Raw genomic sequence first — 17,860 nt, 5'->3', positions numbered from 1 at the left:
CCTCTGCCTAGAATGTGCCTTTCCCTCCCCTTCCCAGTCCCAGACTCTCCTGCCCGCACTAGTTTCATCGCTGCTGACTCACATCTTTGGTTTGTACGAGGCTTGGGCTTGCAGTGATGGTCACTTTTGCCCCTTGTCTGCCTGCTAGTGCAGCTTTGGTGTCCACCACTGATCTCCACCGTATTTCTCGGTCCAGGCTCCCTAGACAGACTTTGGCTTAGCTCATTTTGCAGTCAAAACACTGAGTCGCAAGTCTCTGGCCAGCTTGGGGTTGCCCTCTCTCAGGACAAGTAGGTTGGGGGTTTGGTCATACGGTCTTCATCTTCAGCTGTGGTGGCAGAAAGGCCATTTATCTTCATAAAGGGCACAGGTGCACCCCTGCATATGGCTCAAGTGGCCTGGCAGTGTTTGGATGGGTGTCGCTGTGATCCCCAAGCATCCTTTTGGAGCCCTCCCAGTTGACCTGGAAATGCCCCGCTCTACTGTGACTCTAGTCGCTCTCCTGGCACAAAGTCCTGAGATATATAACAGTGGATAAGGCACCTCCATGCCTTTTGTGGTGGTTTTCATAATTTACTGCTGGCTTCTGGAGTTGAGCTGTTGTGATGGCAGTAAGCAGCTTGCAGTTACCTTTTCTAGACATTTTCATTCTTGGCTAAATCTCCCTTAGGATGACATTTCAACCTGAACACCATCCTCTGCCTCCTATATGGTAACCAAGAAGGTGGGATTATTGAATGTTCTGTTTGCCTAAATAAATGAGAGCCTGCCCTGTAAAATGATGAGGAGTCCATTGTGCAGAGGGTTTCTAACCCTGCTTTTAGGAAGGCTCAGAATTAGGAAGTGAGAGAATGATCTTTAAATGCTAGGACAGAAAACTTAGGTGTTTGGTGATGTCTGGGATTAAGGACTTTCTCAGTATGAAGTGTTTGGTTCATGGGTCCCCTCTTTACCTAGGTAAATACACTTTAACTCAGGCTTCTGAATATGAGCCTGAGTTGCTCCTCTTATCTGTGTGTGCACAGTGGCCAGACACATGCATTTAAGGCTGGATGTGGAGAGTGAGGTTTGTTCCATTTAGCGTGGGGTTTTTAGGAATTTATGCCACAGAACACCCAGGTCTCTATAAAGAGAACCCTGTTACTGGAGTGCTGTGACACTGAATTTCCAATAATAAAAGCAGCAAGAAAAGCCCTCTGATCTTGTGGACTGCTTCTAACTAGTAGTGCCCTCAGTATGAGCCCCTTGCAAGCCAACTCAAGAGTTGTTGCCTTGAATCTCTTTATCAGACACAGACTTCCTGTTTGTCTTCCTGGTTCTTCTTTCAAACAATGCTGTGGGATGCAGTAAAAACAGCCTGTGAGCCAGGTCTGTTGAGTCACTAAACACTTCTGATTGGAACTATTAATTTTCCTTCTTGTTCAGCCCTTCAATAGTCTGATCTGAGGGCAGCCTGCTCTCTGATATCATGAGGGGTTCCTGTGTTGGTTCCTGGGGGCTGTGCTATTCAGATAAAAATATTAACCAGCTCATTGTACTTCCACAATGCTGAAATGACTTCCCACACTAAATACCATCAGTCCAGTTTCCCATCTTCTCTGTCTCCCTAGGGCATTTGAAACAAAGAGATGGTTAAATCACATCCACAATTTTTTTAGCTCAAGTACTTCAGACTTTCTGAAAAACTGCTCTGTGTTGAGACAGCCTGCCAGACTCAGAGGTTGGAGGAGAATATAGTGTTCTGGGTCGATGGAACTCCGTGTAAAGTTTACCAAGATTTATTGAGACATGGGAGATCGGCTACTGATGCTTGTTCTCAAGTTTATATGTGCCAAGGCTATACTCTAATCAGGATGAGAATGAGCCCAACCTCACTGGGAAAACACAGCAGGGAGCCTTCCAGGGGAGCCCCAGCAGGTAAAAGACCACAATCATTTCCTTGTGGCCTCACAGCTCTCAGAAGTGCTCTGAGTTTGAGAGAGAGGGGGGAAGCTTGTGTTTTAGGAAGAAAGGTTTTGTGTGTGAAGAATATCAGTAGCAGATCTTCCTTAGTCCCCGACACTTGATTCCAACTTAGGCACCCTGACTGCATGCTCTATGATTTCGTGGGAGTGTACTGGTGCTGACTGACACTCTGCTTTCCAACTGTGGCCTGTCCTTCCTTTGCAACCCTACTTAGATACGGCTAGTTGCTCCCCATTCCCACTTACACAATTCATTTCCTTTGGACAAAGATGTCTGTTTTGATCCGTCCCTCTCATTTTGGCAGCCTGTTGAAAGCAGGTAGTTTTGTCCAAGTTTCAGTAGTCTGTGTCCTTGGTGACAGTGTAGGCCATTCCATAGTACTTTTCTCTTGATAGAATAACACATTTGTCTCTCTTTGATGGCCATGAATTGCTCGAGGCAGCTCCTTCCCAAAAATGCCCCACCATTGCTCTCTTCTTACATAAATCTTAGTTAGTATTGAACAGTTAATATTTACCAAGGGGAAATGGTAGCTCACATGCTTTATTATTCAACAAAGCAGTGGAACAGGGCATCAAAAAGTTTTCATTGCTTATATAAGGCATTTGATGTCCATCACACTGATGGCAATGGCTGTGCCTTTGTGCACTCTTGACAAACCACAGGAGAGGGGTGCACAGCTCTTCCAGGAAAAGCTCTATGATTCACATCACCTGTCCCATTTGGATGATCTGGACTTTATCTGGCCAAGTCTATTCAAGTGGCTTGAAGGTCTCTGCACCGTGTTTTTTTTTTTTTTTAATAATGTATTCCACGAGCACTTGTGATTTTAAATGACAAAAAGCACCACCTTGGCAAACCTCCTCAAAACCCAAGGAGGCATATGGACTTTTCCCCTTTTCAAAAGTGATGATTTATTTGGTAACAAATAGACAGCTGTCAGCAAGTGATGGGTCAACAGTGAGAGAGTGGCCTGGTGGGAATATCCTATTTCACCGTAGGACTCCAGCAGCTGCTCTGATTAGTTATATCTGAGGAAGTTGTCAGGAGGAAATAAAAACAGTTGTTTTTGCTACCAGTAAAAGAAACTGTATATGCTGCAGTATTAAATCTGTTCATATCAGGCCAGAAAGTGATGGATGCGCACTTCTGTGGTGTTGAAAATTTCAATCAAGGAAGGGAGAAAAATTTCATGTTATAGGGGCCTGGAATTTTATGAATCATCCTGTGAAGTTCTGCCCTGATTATATTTTGCTGTAGCAACTAAGTTTCATCTGTTCTTATAGTAGTGGTTCATATCTCTATGGCAATAAATGTAAAGGTATTGCAGTGAAAAGATGATGGTGGTGGTGGTGGTGATGACAGTGGGTGAGGATGGTGATCTTGGTGGTGGTGATGATGGGGATCATGGTGATGATGATGATAACAGTGCTGGTGGTGATGGTAATGACGATGGTGATCATGGTCACGATGGTGACCATGGTAACGATGGTGATGATAACAGTGCTGTTTATGATGGTAGTGATGGTGGTGCTGATGATCATGGTGGTAGTGATGACAATGATTTTGATTTTGATTTGAGAGCCAGCTGGTTATTTTTCTGTCGGTTTTGTCTTGTAGCTGTATCCTTGGCTCTTGCCTTGAATGGAGTCTGCACAAACACTATTAAGTTAATAGTGGGAAGGTAAGTTCCAAAAAGAAATAAATGCTGAGTTAGATTATCAAGGCCATCTATATAGGAACCATGGCCAGAGGACATGGGATAGGGCAAACTGGAGTTCTTTTAGTTTCTCTTTAAAGTGTTTCCTTCCAGGGTTTTTGCCTTCATCACAGATCTTTTTCTCTCCTTTGAATTATGAACTGTTTTATAGAGCAGGAGATCATTAGTAAGAAAATGTCCTTTAATTGTACATTTTTGTGGGCCAGTGCCTGCATGGACATTTCCAGGGCTACTCACTGCTACATCAGGGCTATACCAGATACCCACTCACTGGCCAGCTTTGCTTCTAATAAATAAATAATGTTATTTATTTACTGTTCTCTTTGGGATGAGATGTGTGGATTGGCATTTGAGATTTGACTTACAACACATTTTTCTTACCGCCCCTAAGGAATAATTTCTGTCATCAATTTATCTTTCTTTTTCCTGTGACTACTACAAGAGAATTTGTCTCTGTAGAGATTAAATGGCTTAAGGCCTGAATTCAAGACCTGACTTGGACACTGAATAGTTACTGATGCAGATGACAAGTAAGGTTCCCTCTTACAACCTCAACATTAACTGATTGTTGGCTTGAGGGAAGTGTGCTGACCCAGCACCAAAGGGGTGGAAGAGGTATAAAACCAGGACCCAACCTAGTGTTCTGTCAACTCTATGTGCTTAGTGCTATGTTGTGGTGTTCACAAAATGCCGATTCTGAGGCCTTGCCCCTGAGAGGTTCTGGGTCAATAGGTCACACAATAGCCACACAGGAGAAGTACTGGCTGAGGTGGGGAAAGATGGTACATCAGGAGCTCTGAGCAGCTACTGAGATCCCAGAGCTGTGGGGTGAGGCAGCAAGTCAGTATATGTGAACTGTAACCCAGTGTGCACAGAGAAACAGTGCTATATTTGCAGCATTAGCAAAGCCTCCCCAATGGTAGGTGCTCAGGAAGTATTAGTTTGATAGCTTTAAAGTGCTGGACCATCATACATCCTCATATGAGAATGAGGTGAAGTGTTTAGGCATACGATCCAGTTGCTGGGGTTCAGAGCTTTGCCACTTACTGGTTGTGTGTGACCTTGGGCAAAGAGTTTTATCTTCCTAAGCCTTAAATTTTTGCACCTGTAGAATGAAGAAATTTTTGGGATCAGACTCAGGATTCTCATAAGAGTCACATGGTATAATGAACTCACAGTGCCCCTCATTGTGTGTAGAGCCTAGCAAGTACTTAGAAATATTAACGATGGTTGTTGCGAAGTCTCAGCTTCAGGTCAGGGATACCCTATTAGAGGTGTCTCTCCTACACTCTAGACCAGAGTAGCCAACCTTGGTCACTGAGTTCTCTGTGTCTTGCAGCTAAGATGCCAAGTCCTCTCAGCAAGGTTAAGTGAGACCTGTTGTTCGGCCACTGAAATTAAGGACACAGGGATATTTGGATCCTAGAAGCAAGCTCTGGATTGGTGGGGTAGTAGCTTGAGGCAGGAAGTACCTTTTATTCCCCAACTTGGGTTCAGGTCCTTCCTGTGTCATGTCATTTAATACTCAGGCCTTCACCTGTGGATAGATATTGACTAATTTCTGCCTTCTCCAGAGGTGGAAACTGAGGTTGGGAGAGGCTAAGTGACTTTCCTCGGGTCACAAAATTAGTAAGTGGTGAACAAGAATTCTAATTCAGTTCTTTCTGACCCCAAAGCCTGAGGTTTAACCTAGCCACCATGTCCTGAGCGCTCTGAGGGGAGCTCAGGGTCGATAGCAGAGTGGGCTTGAGGAGGGTTGGGGCTGTGGGAGGTGGGGTCAGCTTGGGGCTTGTTTATGATGGCAGCATGTTATAGTGAAAATGTCCATGGTGTCTTTTGTAGACCTCGCCCCGATTTCTTTTACCGCTGCTTTCCAGATGGAGTGATGAACTCGGAAATGCACTGCACAGGTGACCCTGACCTGGTGTCCGAGGGCCGCAAAAGCTTCCCCAGCATACATTCCTCCTGTAAGTTCATGGCTGGGACACTCTTTAGTTCCCCTGCTCACGTTTCCGAATCACTGTCTGCAGGTGTTGACATGGAGAGAAAAACATTGGTACATGAATGCTAAGCGCAGTTCATTTCTCTTCACTGTAGGGGTGGTTGGCTTAGAAACAAGATGTTCAACAGGAAGTTAATAAGTTGCAGATGATGCTCAAGAGTTTACAGAACCCTGCGTGCATTGCTTTTATGAGCTGGACAAGGTATAACATGCGACACTTTACCCCTTGACAATGAGACTCAGAAACTCGACAGTGGGGAGCCGGGGATTTGAGTTCGATCCCTGGTACAAAAAAAAAAAAAAAAAAATTGACAGTGCCAGGGATTTTGCCATGTTCTCTGACAGTGTTCAATTCAGTGTTGGCTAGTTTATTTCTTCAATTCTGTACATTGTATGCTATTACAAATACATGGCATATATATGTATGCATATATTCATAATGCCTATACAGGTGCACACACACACACACACACACACACACACACATCCCAGTATATAGCTTGACTATAGAAGTGTGAGCTGGAACCAGCCTTACAGCATGAATGAATAATTGGAATTATTCAGTGTACTAGAAAGTGCAGTGTACTAGAAAGGACACGGGTCTTTGATTTGTGGTGAATCCCAACTATCTCTGATTTTACTTAGCTCTGTGATCTAATCGCTCAGAGCCTTAGTTCCTGCTGGGTGGGTTGGGAATCAGATTATCTCCATTATTGATTGGAGTGAGGATTGCAATAAATGGTAATGATCAGTAACACCTCTGGGCCTCCTGCCATGGTCAAATGCTATAGGAGAATGGTAATGGTATAGATGAATACACTTATTTAACCCACACAATAAATTTAGTCCACATAAACCTCTTAAAATGATACTTTCAGATAAATAGTAGCTATCCCTATTACTATTTACTGCCAGAGCTGACATTTCTAGAATATCCTGACTTACTTTGCATTCATTTTATCAGTATTTATTAATGACTTAGGTGTCAGGCACCATGCCAGGCATTAGAGTCACAAAATAAATCAGTTGCAGCTCACACATTGGGGATCTCACAGGCAGTGCCAGACTGCGTGTTAAGTTGGTGAATCTTGGGACAGTTGGAGAACTGTGACTGACAGCTTGGGCTGGGACAGGCTTTCTCATGATGTGGAGTCCTTGATTCCCCCCAAGTGTGATCACTACTCACCTTGGATCTTTTTCTTTTATTCCCATCTTCATCTTTTCTTTTATCCCTCCTAAACACCAAACCCAAGACACACTATGCCAGTGATTGCTCTGAGAAATGACAGAATGCTTTTTCCTATGTGGCGACTGTGGACATTTTTCCCAGAGCCACTAGAAACTGCCACTGGGGTGCCAGGGGCTCTAAATGAATCACCATCACTCTGCACAATGACTTCCCAGGATGGGGTCATTCCTGTTCAACGCACGAAGACCCTGGACCTCAGACAGCCTTCCTAACTGGTGCAGCCTCTGACAGGATAGTGCCTCATGCTCTTTGATGAAGTATTCTCTGTTTATGTTACTTTTCATAAATAATTCACTTTCTCTTCTGGTTTTTAGATACCATAGTAGGTTACATCCTGCCCCCCACCCCCAATACGTCCACATCCTAGCCTCTGGAACCTGTGAATGACTTTATTATGGAAAAAAAAAAGATCTTCATTAATGATAGTGTGTTATGTACTGGAAATTTGATGAGAGTAATTTTAGAGGCTCTCGCACCACATCCATACACACACACACACACACACAGTACACAGTGATTGAGGTGGGTATGTTAGTTTGTTTGACTGTCATAATCCTTTCACTGTGTATTTTTTATGAAACACTTTTATCTGTGAGGCTGAAGGAAGAGAATCACAAGCTTGAGCAACTTGGTATTTAATGAGATCCTACCCACCCCCACCAAAAAGAGAGAAAAATTAGAAAGGGACTGGGGATGTGTCTCAGCACAAAAGCTGTGTGCAATCCGTAGTACCACAAAAACAAAACAACAACAAAACAACAAACAAACAGAAACCCACCATTTTACATTGCAGAAAAAGAAAAGAAAGGAAGGAAAAACCAGGTTCTCTGCAAATGTAAAAAGGGATCTCGAGGTCATTTCGGATTTAGGGTGGGCTCTAAACCCGATGCCAGCTGTTCGTGTCAGAGAAAGGCAGGGGGAGGTGTGAGACACAGAAAGGCAAGTGAAGACACAGGCAGGTTAGGGTGAGCCAAGTGACTCCCACGGCCTCAGAACCGGAAGAGGCAGGAGCCTTTGTTCCCCAGAGCATTGAGAGGGAGCCTGGCCTGGCTGACGCCCTGGTTTTGGACCCTGGTGTTCAGAGCTGTGAACGAATGATGCTTGTTGCTTTAAACCGCATACTTGGTGGAAATTTTGTTTTTCAGCAGCAGCCCTAGGAAACAAATGCAGAGATTCAGATCGAATACTTAATAAGCAGTGGGAAGGATTTGACGTTAGATTCATGAAATAGATTGAGGGAAAATATCCCTGTGTATCCCTGCTTTGACACATCCACTGAGCCCTGTGGCAAGGGCCATGACAATCTAGTGTCTTTCCTGTCACCTGGGGCCACACGTCTGTCTGGAATTGCTTCCTTCCAAACTCACTGTTGTTCTCTATGAAGTCACAGTTCTCCCTCCCTGTGTTAGAGGGATAGTAGGTGCTGTACCAGCTGTATTGATTTACTTGGTCTTTATTCAGGTATTCCCAAACTGCCGGTGTTTCTAGAGCCTGGAATAATCTTGCGTTCAGCACCCATCTGCTCCCCTTGTCTATCCTTTAGGTTTGCTCGATTCCTTTGTTTTTGTTATTGTTCTGAGTTGTTTGTTAGGGTGTATTCTGTCTTCCTAAAGCATTGAGGCTGAGTTTCAAGGGGCTTCAAAAATTAAAAGCACTGAGAAACTGAAGCCCTTGCCTATGAGAAGAAAACCCGAACCCTGGCTTTCTAAACAGTTAACTGAGGACTGTCCCTTTAGTGTCTGCTGTTGAATTCGAACTTGGGCAAGAAATAGCTCTCCTGTGAATATCTCATGCGGAAAGGCAGCTGGGTCGCAGAGATTAGTGGCCAGCCATCACAAAAATGTTTGTTTTTGATGCACATTCTCCCTTCCAATCATCAAAAACCCTGTTCTCGCAGGCCTACCCATTGACTTCCCTGTCAGATGTGTGGCTGATGTCGATCCATGCTGGACAACCTTTTTGGCAGAAGCAATTACTATCTTTCTGTTCAGATGCTGCTTAAAACATTATGGATTTTTTACTGATTGGCAGATGCAGAGCCCTACCCAGCCTCTGGCCATTGATGGTGGTATTTTCATTGACTCTCTTTCTCCTATTGACTACAGGGCAGTGATTGGCTTGAAGTGAGCTGCCACATCCAGTTAGAAAAACCATCAGTTCTGTTTTGCGGATTTCTTATTGTAGATTACAGGAAACCTTATGATTCGTGTAACTTGTTGCTCCTCAGAGGAAGTGACCTTAGTGGACTCTCATTTTGTTACAAATACTCCATCTTCCTTAAAAAAAAAAAAGCCAATTTTCTAGGCTGCACTTGAGTGAGGGGCAGAAGTTTCTGTACTAAGGGATTTATCTCCCAGGCTGTGGAGTCATGGGTTTTGTTTCTCTCTGCTCACAGATAATTGGATCCTGGAAGATAGTCCATGTCTTCATACTTTCTGGAGAACATTTGGTTTTCTTGGAACTTTAAGAACAAATATTGATTTCTTTTGGAAACAAAGGATTCTACCATAAGCAGCCAAACAACTCTAGCCAGAATACTCATAAGACCAGTTCTTGCAAATAGCATGAACACACGCAGCACTTTCAGAACTTGTGCTGAGCCAGTGGAAAACCCCTTTGACTAGAAGGCCAGAGGCCAGATTCAAAGAGCAAAGGGTTTCCTTCCAAACTGGGAGAAGCCTGGGATTTAAAGAGAATATAGGCAGTACATCTTCCTCTAAGGCCTGAATGCAGGGATTCTCTGCAAAGGGCATTGGCTCTTATAGTATAATATCAACTTCTGACTGAGTATTGATTCAGCTTCCAGGAAGAAGACAGATTTAAGAAAGAAAAGTAGAAGAAAACAAATTAATGTCATGTCAAACTATTTGGAAAGGCCTGTCCTGTGAAAATGTTGGAAGTGAAGAAAGCAACAGGCTGTCTGGGTGTCGTCACGTGACAGCACGAGGCCCACATCCAGGGGCTGTGTGTTTCTGTGAATTAAGTTTTACTGGGATGCAGAGATGCCTGTTCATTTACATATTGTCTGTGGTTGTTTTCACTTTACAGTCACAGAGCTGAGTCATTTCAGGGGAGACATATGGCCCACAAAACTGAAAATATTTTTTTTTATCTCAGTCTTTACAGAGAAACCCTGCCACCTGCCATACTACAAACCAGTAGAATTAAAAAGCATGACCAAAACCAAACTAATGTACTACACTGGCCATGTGGTTGCTTCCTTTTTTTTTTGGTTTTTTGAGACGGGGTCTCACTATGTAGTTGAGACTGACCTGGAACTTACTATGTAGCCCAGGCTGGTCTTGAACTCACAGAGATCCTCCTGCCTCAGCCTCCCGAGTGCTGGGATTACAGGCATGTGCCACCACACCCGGTGGTTGCTTCATTTTTAAACAAACCCATTACAGCATAAAAGGGGCAGCTGTTGCTTGTGGGAGTCACTGTGTAAATGGCAGAGAAGGTCTAAAAGGTGTGTCTGACATGGAGATTCAGTGGATTCTCCTGGAGCCTTTGCTGTTTAAGAAAGCCATGAAGGAAAGGAACACAGAACTGCCATGGATCATATGTTTTTTGAAGCTGAGAGCAAACACCAAGTACTACAATATCATGTTCTGGGACCAAGGTGCTGAGAATGCTTACTGGGACACAGGGACAGCTGCCAGGGATGAAGACTTTCTCCCATAGATACCGACCAAAGACTCCATACAAGTGATGTGTTTTGAGACTTTTATGTTTGAAATGCCTTAGTTCTATTATTTTGCCACACGTAGAATCCCAGGTTGAAAATCGTTTTCTTACACAACTCCATTTTACAGTGTGCCTGAGAGAGGTCTGCTAGTGCTGTTTTCCTTTGCTTTGTTTTTCCTCCTTCTTCTTTTGAGACCTCTAGGCCACCTGATGTTTTACAAAGATGTAGTTTCTCGGGCTTCATCTTTCTTTGTATTTCTTGCTCTGGTTATCTGGTGGGTCATTTTTAATCTGGAACTTTGTTATTTCGCCTCTGTGTTCCCTGTTTCTTCTGTAGAAACTTTGAGTCTCCTGGACTGATCAAATCTTTTATTTTCTCCCCTTTCCTATTGTCTCTTTGTCCTCTTTGTTCATCTCTTGGAGATTTAAGAATAAATGTCCACTGACCCTTCTACAGACATGTCATTGTGGCCTTCATATTTTTAATTTCCAAGATCACATTCTTTCACTGCAATTTAAAATATTAATATCTTGCTCTTTTTATTTGCAGGTTTCACTTGGTTCTCTCTGTATGTTTTAGTACCGAGCTTTCGTGAAATATCTGGCGTCCTGGGCTCAGTGTCCCTACTGAAGGTTGACTCTACAGCTAACTGGGTGGGGTTTATTGATCGGGTATTACTGAGGGGTGGCTGGGAATGTGCTTGGGTCGTTAGTTGGCCTTGAGTGTTAGGTCTGGCCTTCACCTGGAGACTCTGTGAACCCCAGAAGAGGCTCCTGGCCTCCTGTGCATGAGCCTAGCCTGTTAGGACCTGTGAAGAAGTCCTCTGTGCTCTCAGGTCACTTTCCAGACTGTCACTTGATCTTCCTGCTTTCAGTTTGGTTGTACAGTCATGCCTTCTCCTTGCTCCTTTTTCTCAAGCTCAAAGCCATGGATGGTTTAACCTCTAAAACGGGGAAGGGTAGCTTCCAGGCTTTGCTGGATAAGTGAGCATCTGGAGAGTCCAGCTTCTCTTTATAGGAACTGTGTAGGTCGCTATTTCTAACCTCACGCCTCAGCCCTGCCTTCCATGTACCCTGTGCCTCCGGCTCCAAAGCTTTGTAGGGTCCTGCTGGATGAAGGCTGCTCCTCATCGCTGGCTGCTACAGGCATAAAGATCGATCTGTCTTCTGCTCTCCAAGCCAGTAGCTGCCTTGCCACCTGCTTTCCTTCTTCACCTAGTGGTGTGGAGTTCAGGTGCTGTCAAATGGAATCTCAGTTTCTATTTATGTAAATTTGGGGTTATCCAGAACCAATAGAGTATTTCTATATCTATCTCTCCATCAATCAAGAGATTTATTTTAAAGAATTGGCTCATGAGGTTGTGAGGGCTGGCAAGTCTGAAATCCGTAGGGTGGGCTGCTGGGTTGGTAATTCATATAAGATCTAATGGTACAGTTGTGAGCCTGAAATCTGTAGGGCAGGCTTGCAAGCTGGGACTCAGGTACAGTTTCCATGCAGCAGTCTTGAGGCAGTATTCCTTCATGTTTGGGATGTCTCAGTCTTTACTCTAAGGCCTTCAGCTGACTGGGTGGGGCCCACTCACATTATGGAGGGTCATTTGCTTACTCAAAGTCAACAGATTATAAATGTTCATCACTTCTGAAAACACCTTCACAGCATCTAGACTGGTCTTTGACAAAACAACTGGCCATCATGTTCTAGCCAATTTGACATACAAAGTTGTCCATCACATGGTTGCTCCTTCCTTCTCTGGCATTTTAAGATCAGATAAACCATCATGAGGGTCAGGTGCCTTTTTGTTGCCAAGGAAACAATTGTTCTTATGTTCTTTTTTGGTTTTTGGGTTTTTTTTGTACTGGGGATTGAACTCGGGTCTTTGCGCTTGCAAGGCAGGCCGCCAAACCGCTGAGCTAAATCCCTGGCCCGCTCTTATGTTCTTTTCAGCCTCACTTTTGCTTTTGATGGCAGAGTCCTTGAGAGTGGGGCATACATACTACAGGTCTTTGCAGGCTGAGTATTTGTGAGTTTGCTTCCACTGAAGGAATCTAAATCGTTTTTAAGTAGGAATTGGGAAATTATGACAAGGTATCATCTGTGCCAGGTATAACTCTACGGAGCATGAATATTCAATTTTATAAACCATCTGCTTCTTAAGAGTGACTGGATAGGCTTTTGCAAAAAGAAAGAAGAAACAGGAGAGTAGAAGAAATTGCCAGATTCATTCATTTAGTGTCATTTTATAAAGTGAAATTGCTGTCCAGGGGTTTGGCTGGTAGGTGGGATGTTGGTAACTGTTCCTTTCTGCTTCTTTCCTCTTTTAAGCATTGTATAAAATGGCAAGGGCTGCACAAATCATGGGTTCAACCAGGATATATTGTTAGGCATTTGCCTGAGGTGAGCCCACCTGTGTGGATTTTTATAATTGAGGAAAGTTTCCAGGTTCACTGTCATGTTGAGGGACATCAACAAACTTGGTGAGAGCCTTTCATAGCTTTTTTCCCCTAAAATTTTTATTATTCTCTATTTCTAGCTTCCAAGACAAGCACAAAGATTCTAGGAAGCAACAGTCCTTATTTTGCCATTCCTTTCTACTGAAGTGAAGGTCCTCTCCCTTCTGGAGGGCTTGCTTTGGAGATGCCAAACTCCTAGAGGGGCTGAGTCCTTAAAGCAGCAGGATTGGATCTATTTGTAGGGCAGTGTTGTTTCTCAGCCCAGTTTGCATTATCAGCCCTCCTCCGCATAGAGCCTTGTAAACTTTTTCTCCCTAATTCCCATGATGAAATTTTAATACCACAATTTTGTTGTATAAACTGTTAATGAACTTAAAAATAAAAGCTCCCAGGTTCACATTTGTGTAAAGGGATGTCAGCAAATTTGGCAAGAATCCCTTGTGATTCTTTTCCTAATGACAGTTTTTTTCTCCCAAAATCATTGGAATAGCTACAGTTTATCTCCCAAAGAGCCATTTTCATTCCCCATGGGGTGACATCAAGCTGGTTTAACATGCATGTTCTAGAGCAGTGAGTTTTAACTGGGCTGTTTTGTCCCTAGGGGATATTTGGTAGTGTCTAGAGACATTTTAGGTTCTCACACAAGTGTTTATTTGGGAATATGCATGTGTGTAAGAGGTAATCTATTTGTATCTACTACATGGAGGCTAGAAATGCTGTTGAGCATCCTGCAGTGCATAGGACAGCAACAAAGCATCATACACATCCAAATTTCAGTAGAGTCCAGGCTGAGAAGCGTTGCTCTAGAGAGCAAATAACTAGTATGTGGAAAAAACTGATCATCCACATGTTAATTTCATCCAATCTTCAAGTTCCTGGTCTGAATAAAGAGAGTAGTTTTGGAAATAAATGCTCTTTAATTAATTCAAAATATCGCTCCTCAAAGATTTGGTTCACTGTTTGATTTCTATGAAAAAAATTGAAGTCGGCTTAAAGATTATAATTAAAGTCTAGTGCTCACTTGCCTGCCTCTTTTCCTTCCTCTTTCCCTCCCTCCCTCCCATCTCTACTCCCTTCCTTCCTCCATTCCTTTCATTTCTCCAACTTTTCAGTATTAAAATTTCATATAAGTCAAAATAAAACACTTAATGAATCCACATCCGAGGTACAGCATTCTGCCCTTCTTTTTTTCCTATTTTTTTACACATTTCTCTTTGCCACTCATTGATATATATATTTTTGTTGAATTTTAGCCTGTTACAGTAAAATTACACTAAAGTGCATAAATCAATCTGAGAGATGAACACACTGTGAGACCCACTTTGCCATGACAAGGTAGAGCATTTCCATAACCCCAGGAAGTTCCTTTTGTTCACTTCCAATCAATCTTCATGCCGTGAGTGAGGCAGCTATGCTGCAGGGTTTTTTTCTGTTGTTGTTTTGGTTTGGTTTAGTTTGGTTTGTTTTTTTGAGGCAGGGTCTCCCTTTGTAGTTCAGGCTGGTCCTGAACTCACAGTGTAGTCCAGGCTGACCTCAAACTTGTGGTGATCTTCCTGCCTCAGCCTCCCCTGTGCTAGGATTACAGGAGTGCACCACCATACCCATATCCTTTGCTTTTTATTTTTAGATTAGCCTATTTAAAACTTCATATAAATATAATTTTTTTTGTAAACACTGGTGTATTAGTCAGCTTGGGCTACCATAACAAAATACCATAGGCTGGTGTGCTCAAATAATAGAAAACTGCTTTGTCCCAGTCTGGAGGTCAGAAATCCAAGATCAAGGTACCATCAGGTTGATTTCTGGTGGAATCCTCTTCCTGTTTTGTAGACAGCCACCTCCTTGCTGTATCTTCGCAAGGCATCTTTCACTGCATGCAGAGAGAAGGGGAATGTTCAGGTGGCTCTTCCTCTCCTTCTAAGAACATCAATTTTTTAGATTATGGCCTCACTCTTATGACCTTACTTTACCTCCTTGAAGACTCATATTTCCAAACATCCACACTGGAGGGTAGGGAGTCAGCATATGAATTTTGAGGGACACCACATTCCTTACCTAATAACAGGCAAGTCAGTCCTTGTTTCCTCAGGAATGACTGTTTCAGGTGGAGTGTAGCTGAAGATGTTTATGCTTCATGCATCTGGATTTCCATGTCTATCTCAAGACTTGAGGGTTTCAGCTATCATTTTGTTAACGGGTTTTCTACCCCTTTTTCATTTCCTCTCCTGGAATTTACATAATGCAGATATTTTTTCACATTTGCCCCATAAGTTCTATAGATTTTCTTTTTTTCTTCTATTTTGGGTTCACAATATGTTTTTTGTCTAGTCTTGGCTATTGAGCCTCTGTACTGAATTTTTATTTCATTCACTGAGTTTTTCAACTCCAGGATTTCTGTTGGGTTCTTTCTTATATTTATCTTTTTGTTCTCATTTCATTTCTCAGATCATGAATTGTTTTCCTGATTTTGTTGAATTATCTATCTGAATTATTTTGTACCTTACTGAGATTTTTTAAAAAATAATTATTTGAAATCTCTTTTTAAATCAATTCTGTTGATTGCTTTTTCCTTGAGAGCCTGTTACTAGACAATTATTATTTTCCTTTAAAACTGACATGTTTCCTCTTTTTCCATGTTCCATGTCTCTACATAGATATCTGAGCATTTGGTAGAACAGTCACCTCCTCCAATTTTATGGAGTACCTTTTATAGGGACTTTTTCTTGTGGATGTGTTATAACTTGGGTAGGGTGCTTTGGCTTTGGTTCTGGGAGACCTTGTATCTCTCTCTCTCTCTCTTTGTTTTTCCTTCCATACTGGGGATTGAACTCAGGACCTTGCACTTACGAAGCAGGTGAGGTACAACTGAACGAAATCCCTGGCCCTCTGGGAGATCTCAAGAATTTAGTCTCCATGTAATTGCTTCAGCTGTAGCCAATGTCAGTGGTGCCTGCAAGTTCCTCAGTGGCCTAGACTGCAGATATTTTAGGAGGCAATGGTGCATCTTTGCTGGAAGTGGGAGACTGTCAGGTGGGCTGGTCATTCAGGGGCAGCAGACATGGTGGCAGATTCCCTAGCCTTGGGAGTAGCTTTAGTGCTCTGCTGGACCACCTATTCCTTGAGGAACAGGGTGCTACATGGGCTTGGGTGGCAATATCATAATTGTGCTACTGGGTCAATCTGGGATCACAGCATTTCATAGTCACCTGTGTAACCATGGTGGAGTGACAGTGGGGCTTCAGGGATGAGGAGATACAGTAGCCACTATTCTCTCAGGCAGGATATACTTCAGCGAGGGCTCCATTCTCAAGATGTCATGTAGCCACTTGGAATGTCTTAGAAATTCAATCTGCATGGTTGGTGGCATTGTGGAAGGGGCTGGGTGGAGGAAAGCTCCATTTAATATAATTCTACAGTATATGGCCTTGTGGAGCTTTTTGGAGCTTTTGCTTAATGTAATGTTCTCAAATTCACCCATGTTGTTACAGATATCAATAATCTATTCCTTTTTATTGCTAAGAAGTAAGTCATTGCAATAAATATCACACACCTTGTTTATTCATTCTCTCCTTGATACATGATTTTTTCATTTTTTTCGGTTGTGCACTTGTCTGCATTTATTTCAAAGAATGTATGTTACCATTTTATGTTGGCTAGAAACCTGAGAGTGGCATTGCTGAGTTGAAGGTTATCTCCATGTCTAAAGTTAGAAGAAGCTTCCAGACCTTCTTACAAAATGCTTGTTATCAGTTTACATTACTACTAGCAAAATATGCATATTCCAGGTTCTTTGTATCTTCACTATGTTTGGTGCTATCAGTCTTTTTAATTTTAGTCATCTTGGAAAGTAAATAGTGTTATCTTGTGGTTTTACTTTATGTTTCCCTGATGACTAATGATGTATACTCTGTCTTTTGTGTATTGGCTGTTCACACATCTTTCTGTTTGCATATTATCTGTTCAAGTCCTTTCTTTCTTAAATTCTCTTGCATTCATTTGTGGCATTTCCCTATATCATGTTATAAGATTTTTATCAGATAGATGTCTTGTGAACATTTCCTTCCATCATGGTAATGAGACAATTATCTATTCACTTTCTTAACTGTGTCTTCCAGTGAGTAGTCATTTTTAGTTGTGATTAAATCTAATTTACCACTTTTTTCTTTTGCAGTTTTTTTAAACTTTGTAATTTTGGATTTTACATTAAGGCTTTTCTCAAAATAATTTTATTTTATTTTTGTTTTGTTTTGTTTTCCTCATTGAGTTTATTGGTACATTTTAGATATACAGCACAGTTACATTCATCATTGGGATCTTGTACCTTTACATGACAGGTCTTGGTTCTCATTTTTTCCCCTTGTCCCTGCCCTCCGTTCACCCCCTCCTCCCTTCCCTATTTACAAATACTTTATTTCCATTTTTTCATTTTCTCATGTTTTTTTTCTTTTCCCTTATTACCTTTCTCCTAACCTTCCCACTTCGCCTACACCTTTAGCCCTTTTCTTCCTATTTCCCACTATCAATTATATCATTAGGATCTTATGTACCATTATAGTTTTTCACACCAGAGAAACTATTTGGTATTTATACATGTGTGACTTATTTATTTCATTTAGGAGTATATCATCAATATGTATCCATTTTCTTATGAATGACTCTAATTTCTCATTCTTTATGGCTGAGTAGTATTCTCAAAATAATTTTAATTAGTAATGTGAAGTTTTAAATTCATATTTTTCTGCATCAGTACCCAGTTTTTCAGCAATATTTGTTGAAAAACCTTTCA

The 17,860-nt window shown here is 42.2% G+C and overlaps 1 protein-coding gene across 1 annotated transcript in view; it reads left to right on the top strand.

Annotated features, from left to right (window-relative positions):
- Plpp4 (phospholipid phosphatase 4) overlaps positions 1–17,860 on the top strand; it is a 199,428-nt gene that overhangs the window by 127,737 nt on the left and 53,831 nt on the right. Inside the window, exons 8-9 of the mRNA XM_033761387.1 lie at positions 3,586–3,649; positions 5,528–5,652. Coding sequence (XP_033617278.1) covers positions 3,586–3,649; positions 5,528–5,652 — 189 coding nt within the window. The remainder of the gene's footprint in view (positions 1–3,585; positions 3,650–5,527; positions 5,653–17,860) is intronic.

This window comes from Fukomys damarensis, unplaced genomic scaffold, assembly GCF_012274545.1.
Source record: "Fukomys damarensis isolate Sample0158 unplaced genomic scaffold, DMR_v1.0_HiC HiC_scaffold_8, whole genome shotgun sequence".
NCBI lineage: Eukaryota > Metazoa > Chordata > Mammalia > Rodentia > Bathyergidae > Fukomys > Fukomys damarensis.
Note: the sequence above shows the minus strand (reverse complement) of the source record. Positions and strands in the feature narration are given on the sequence as shown.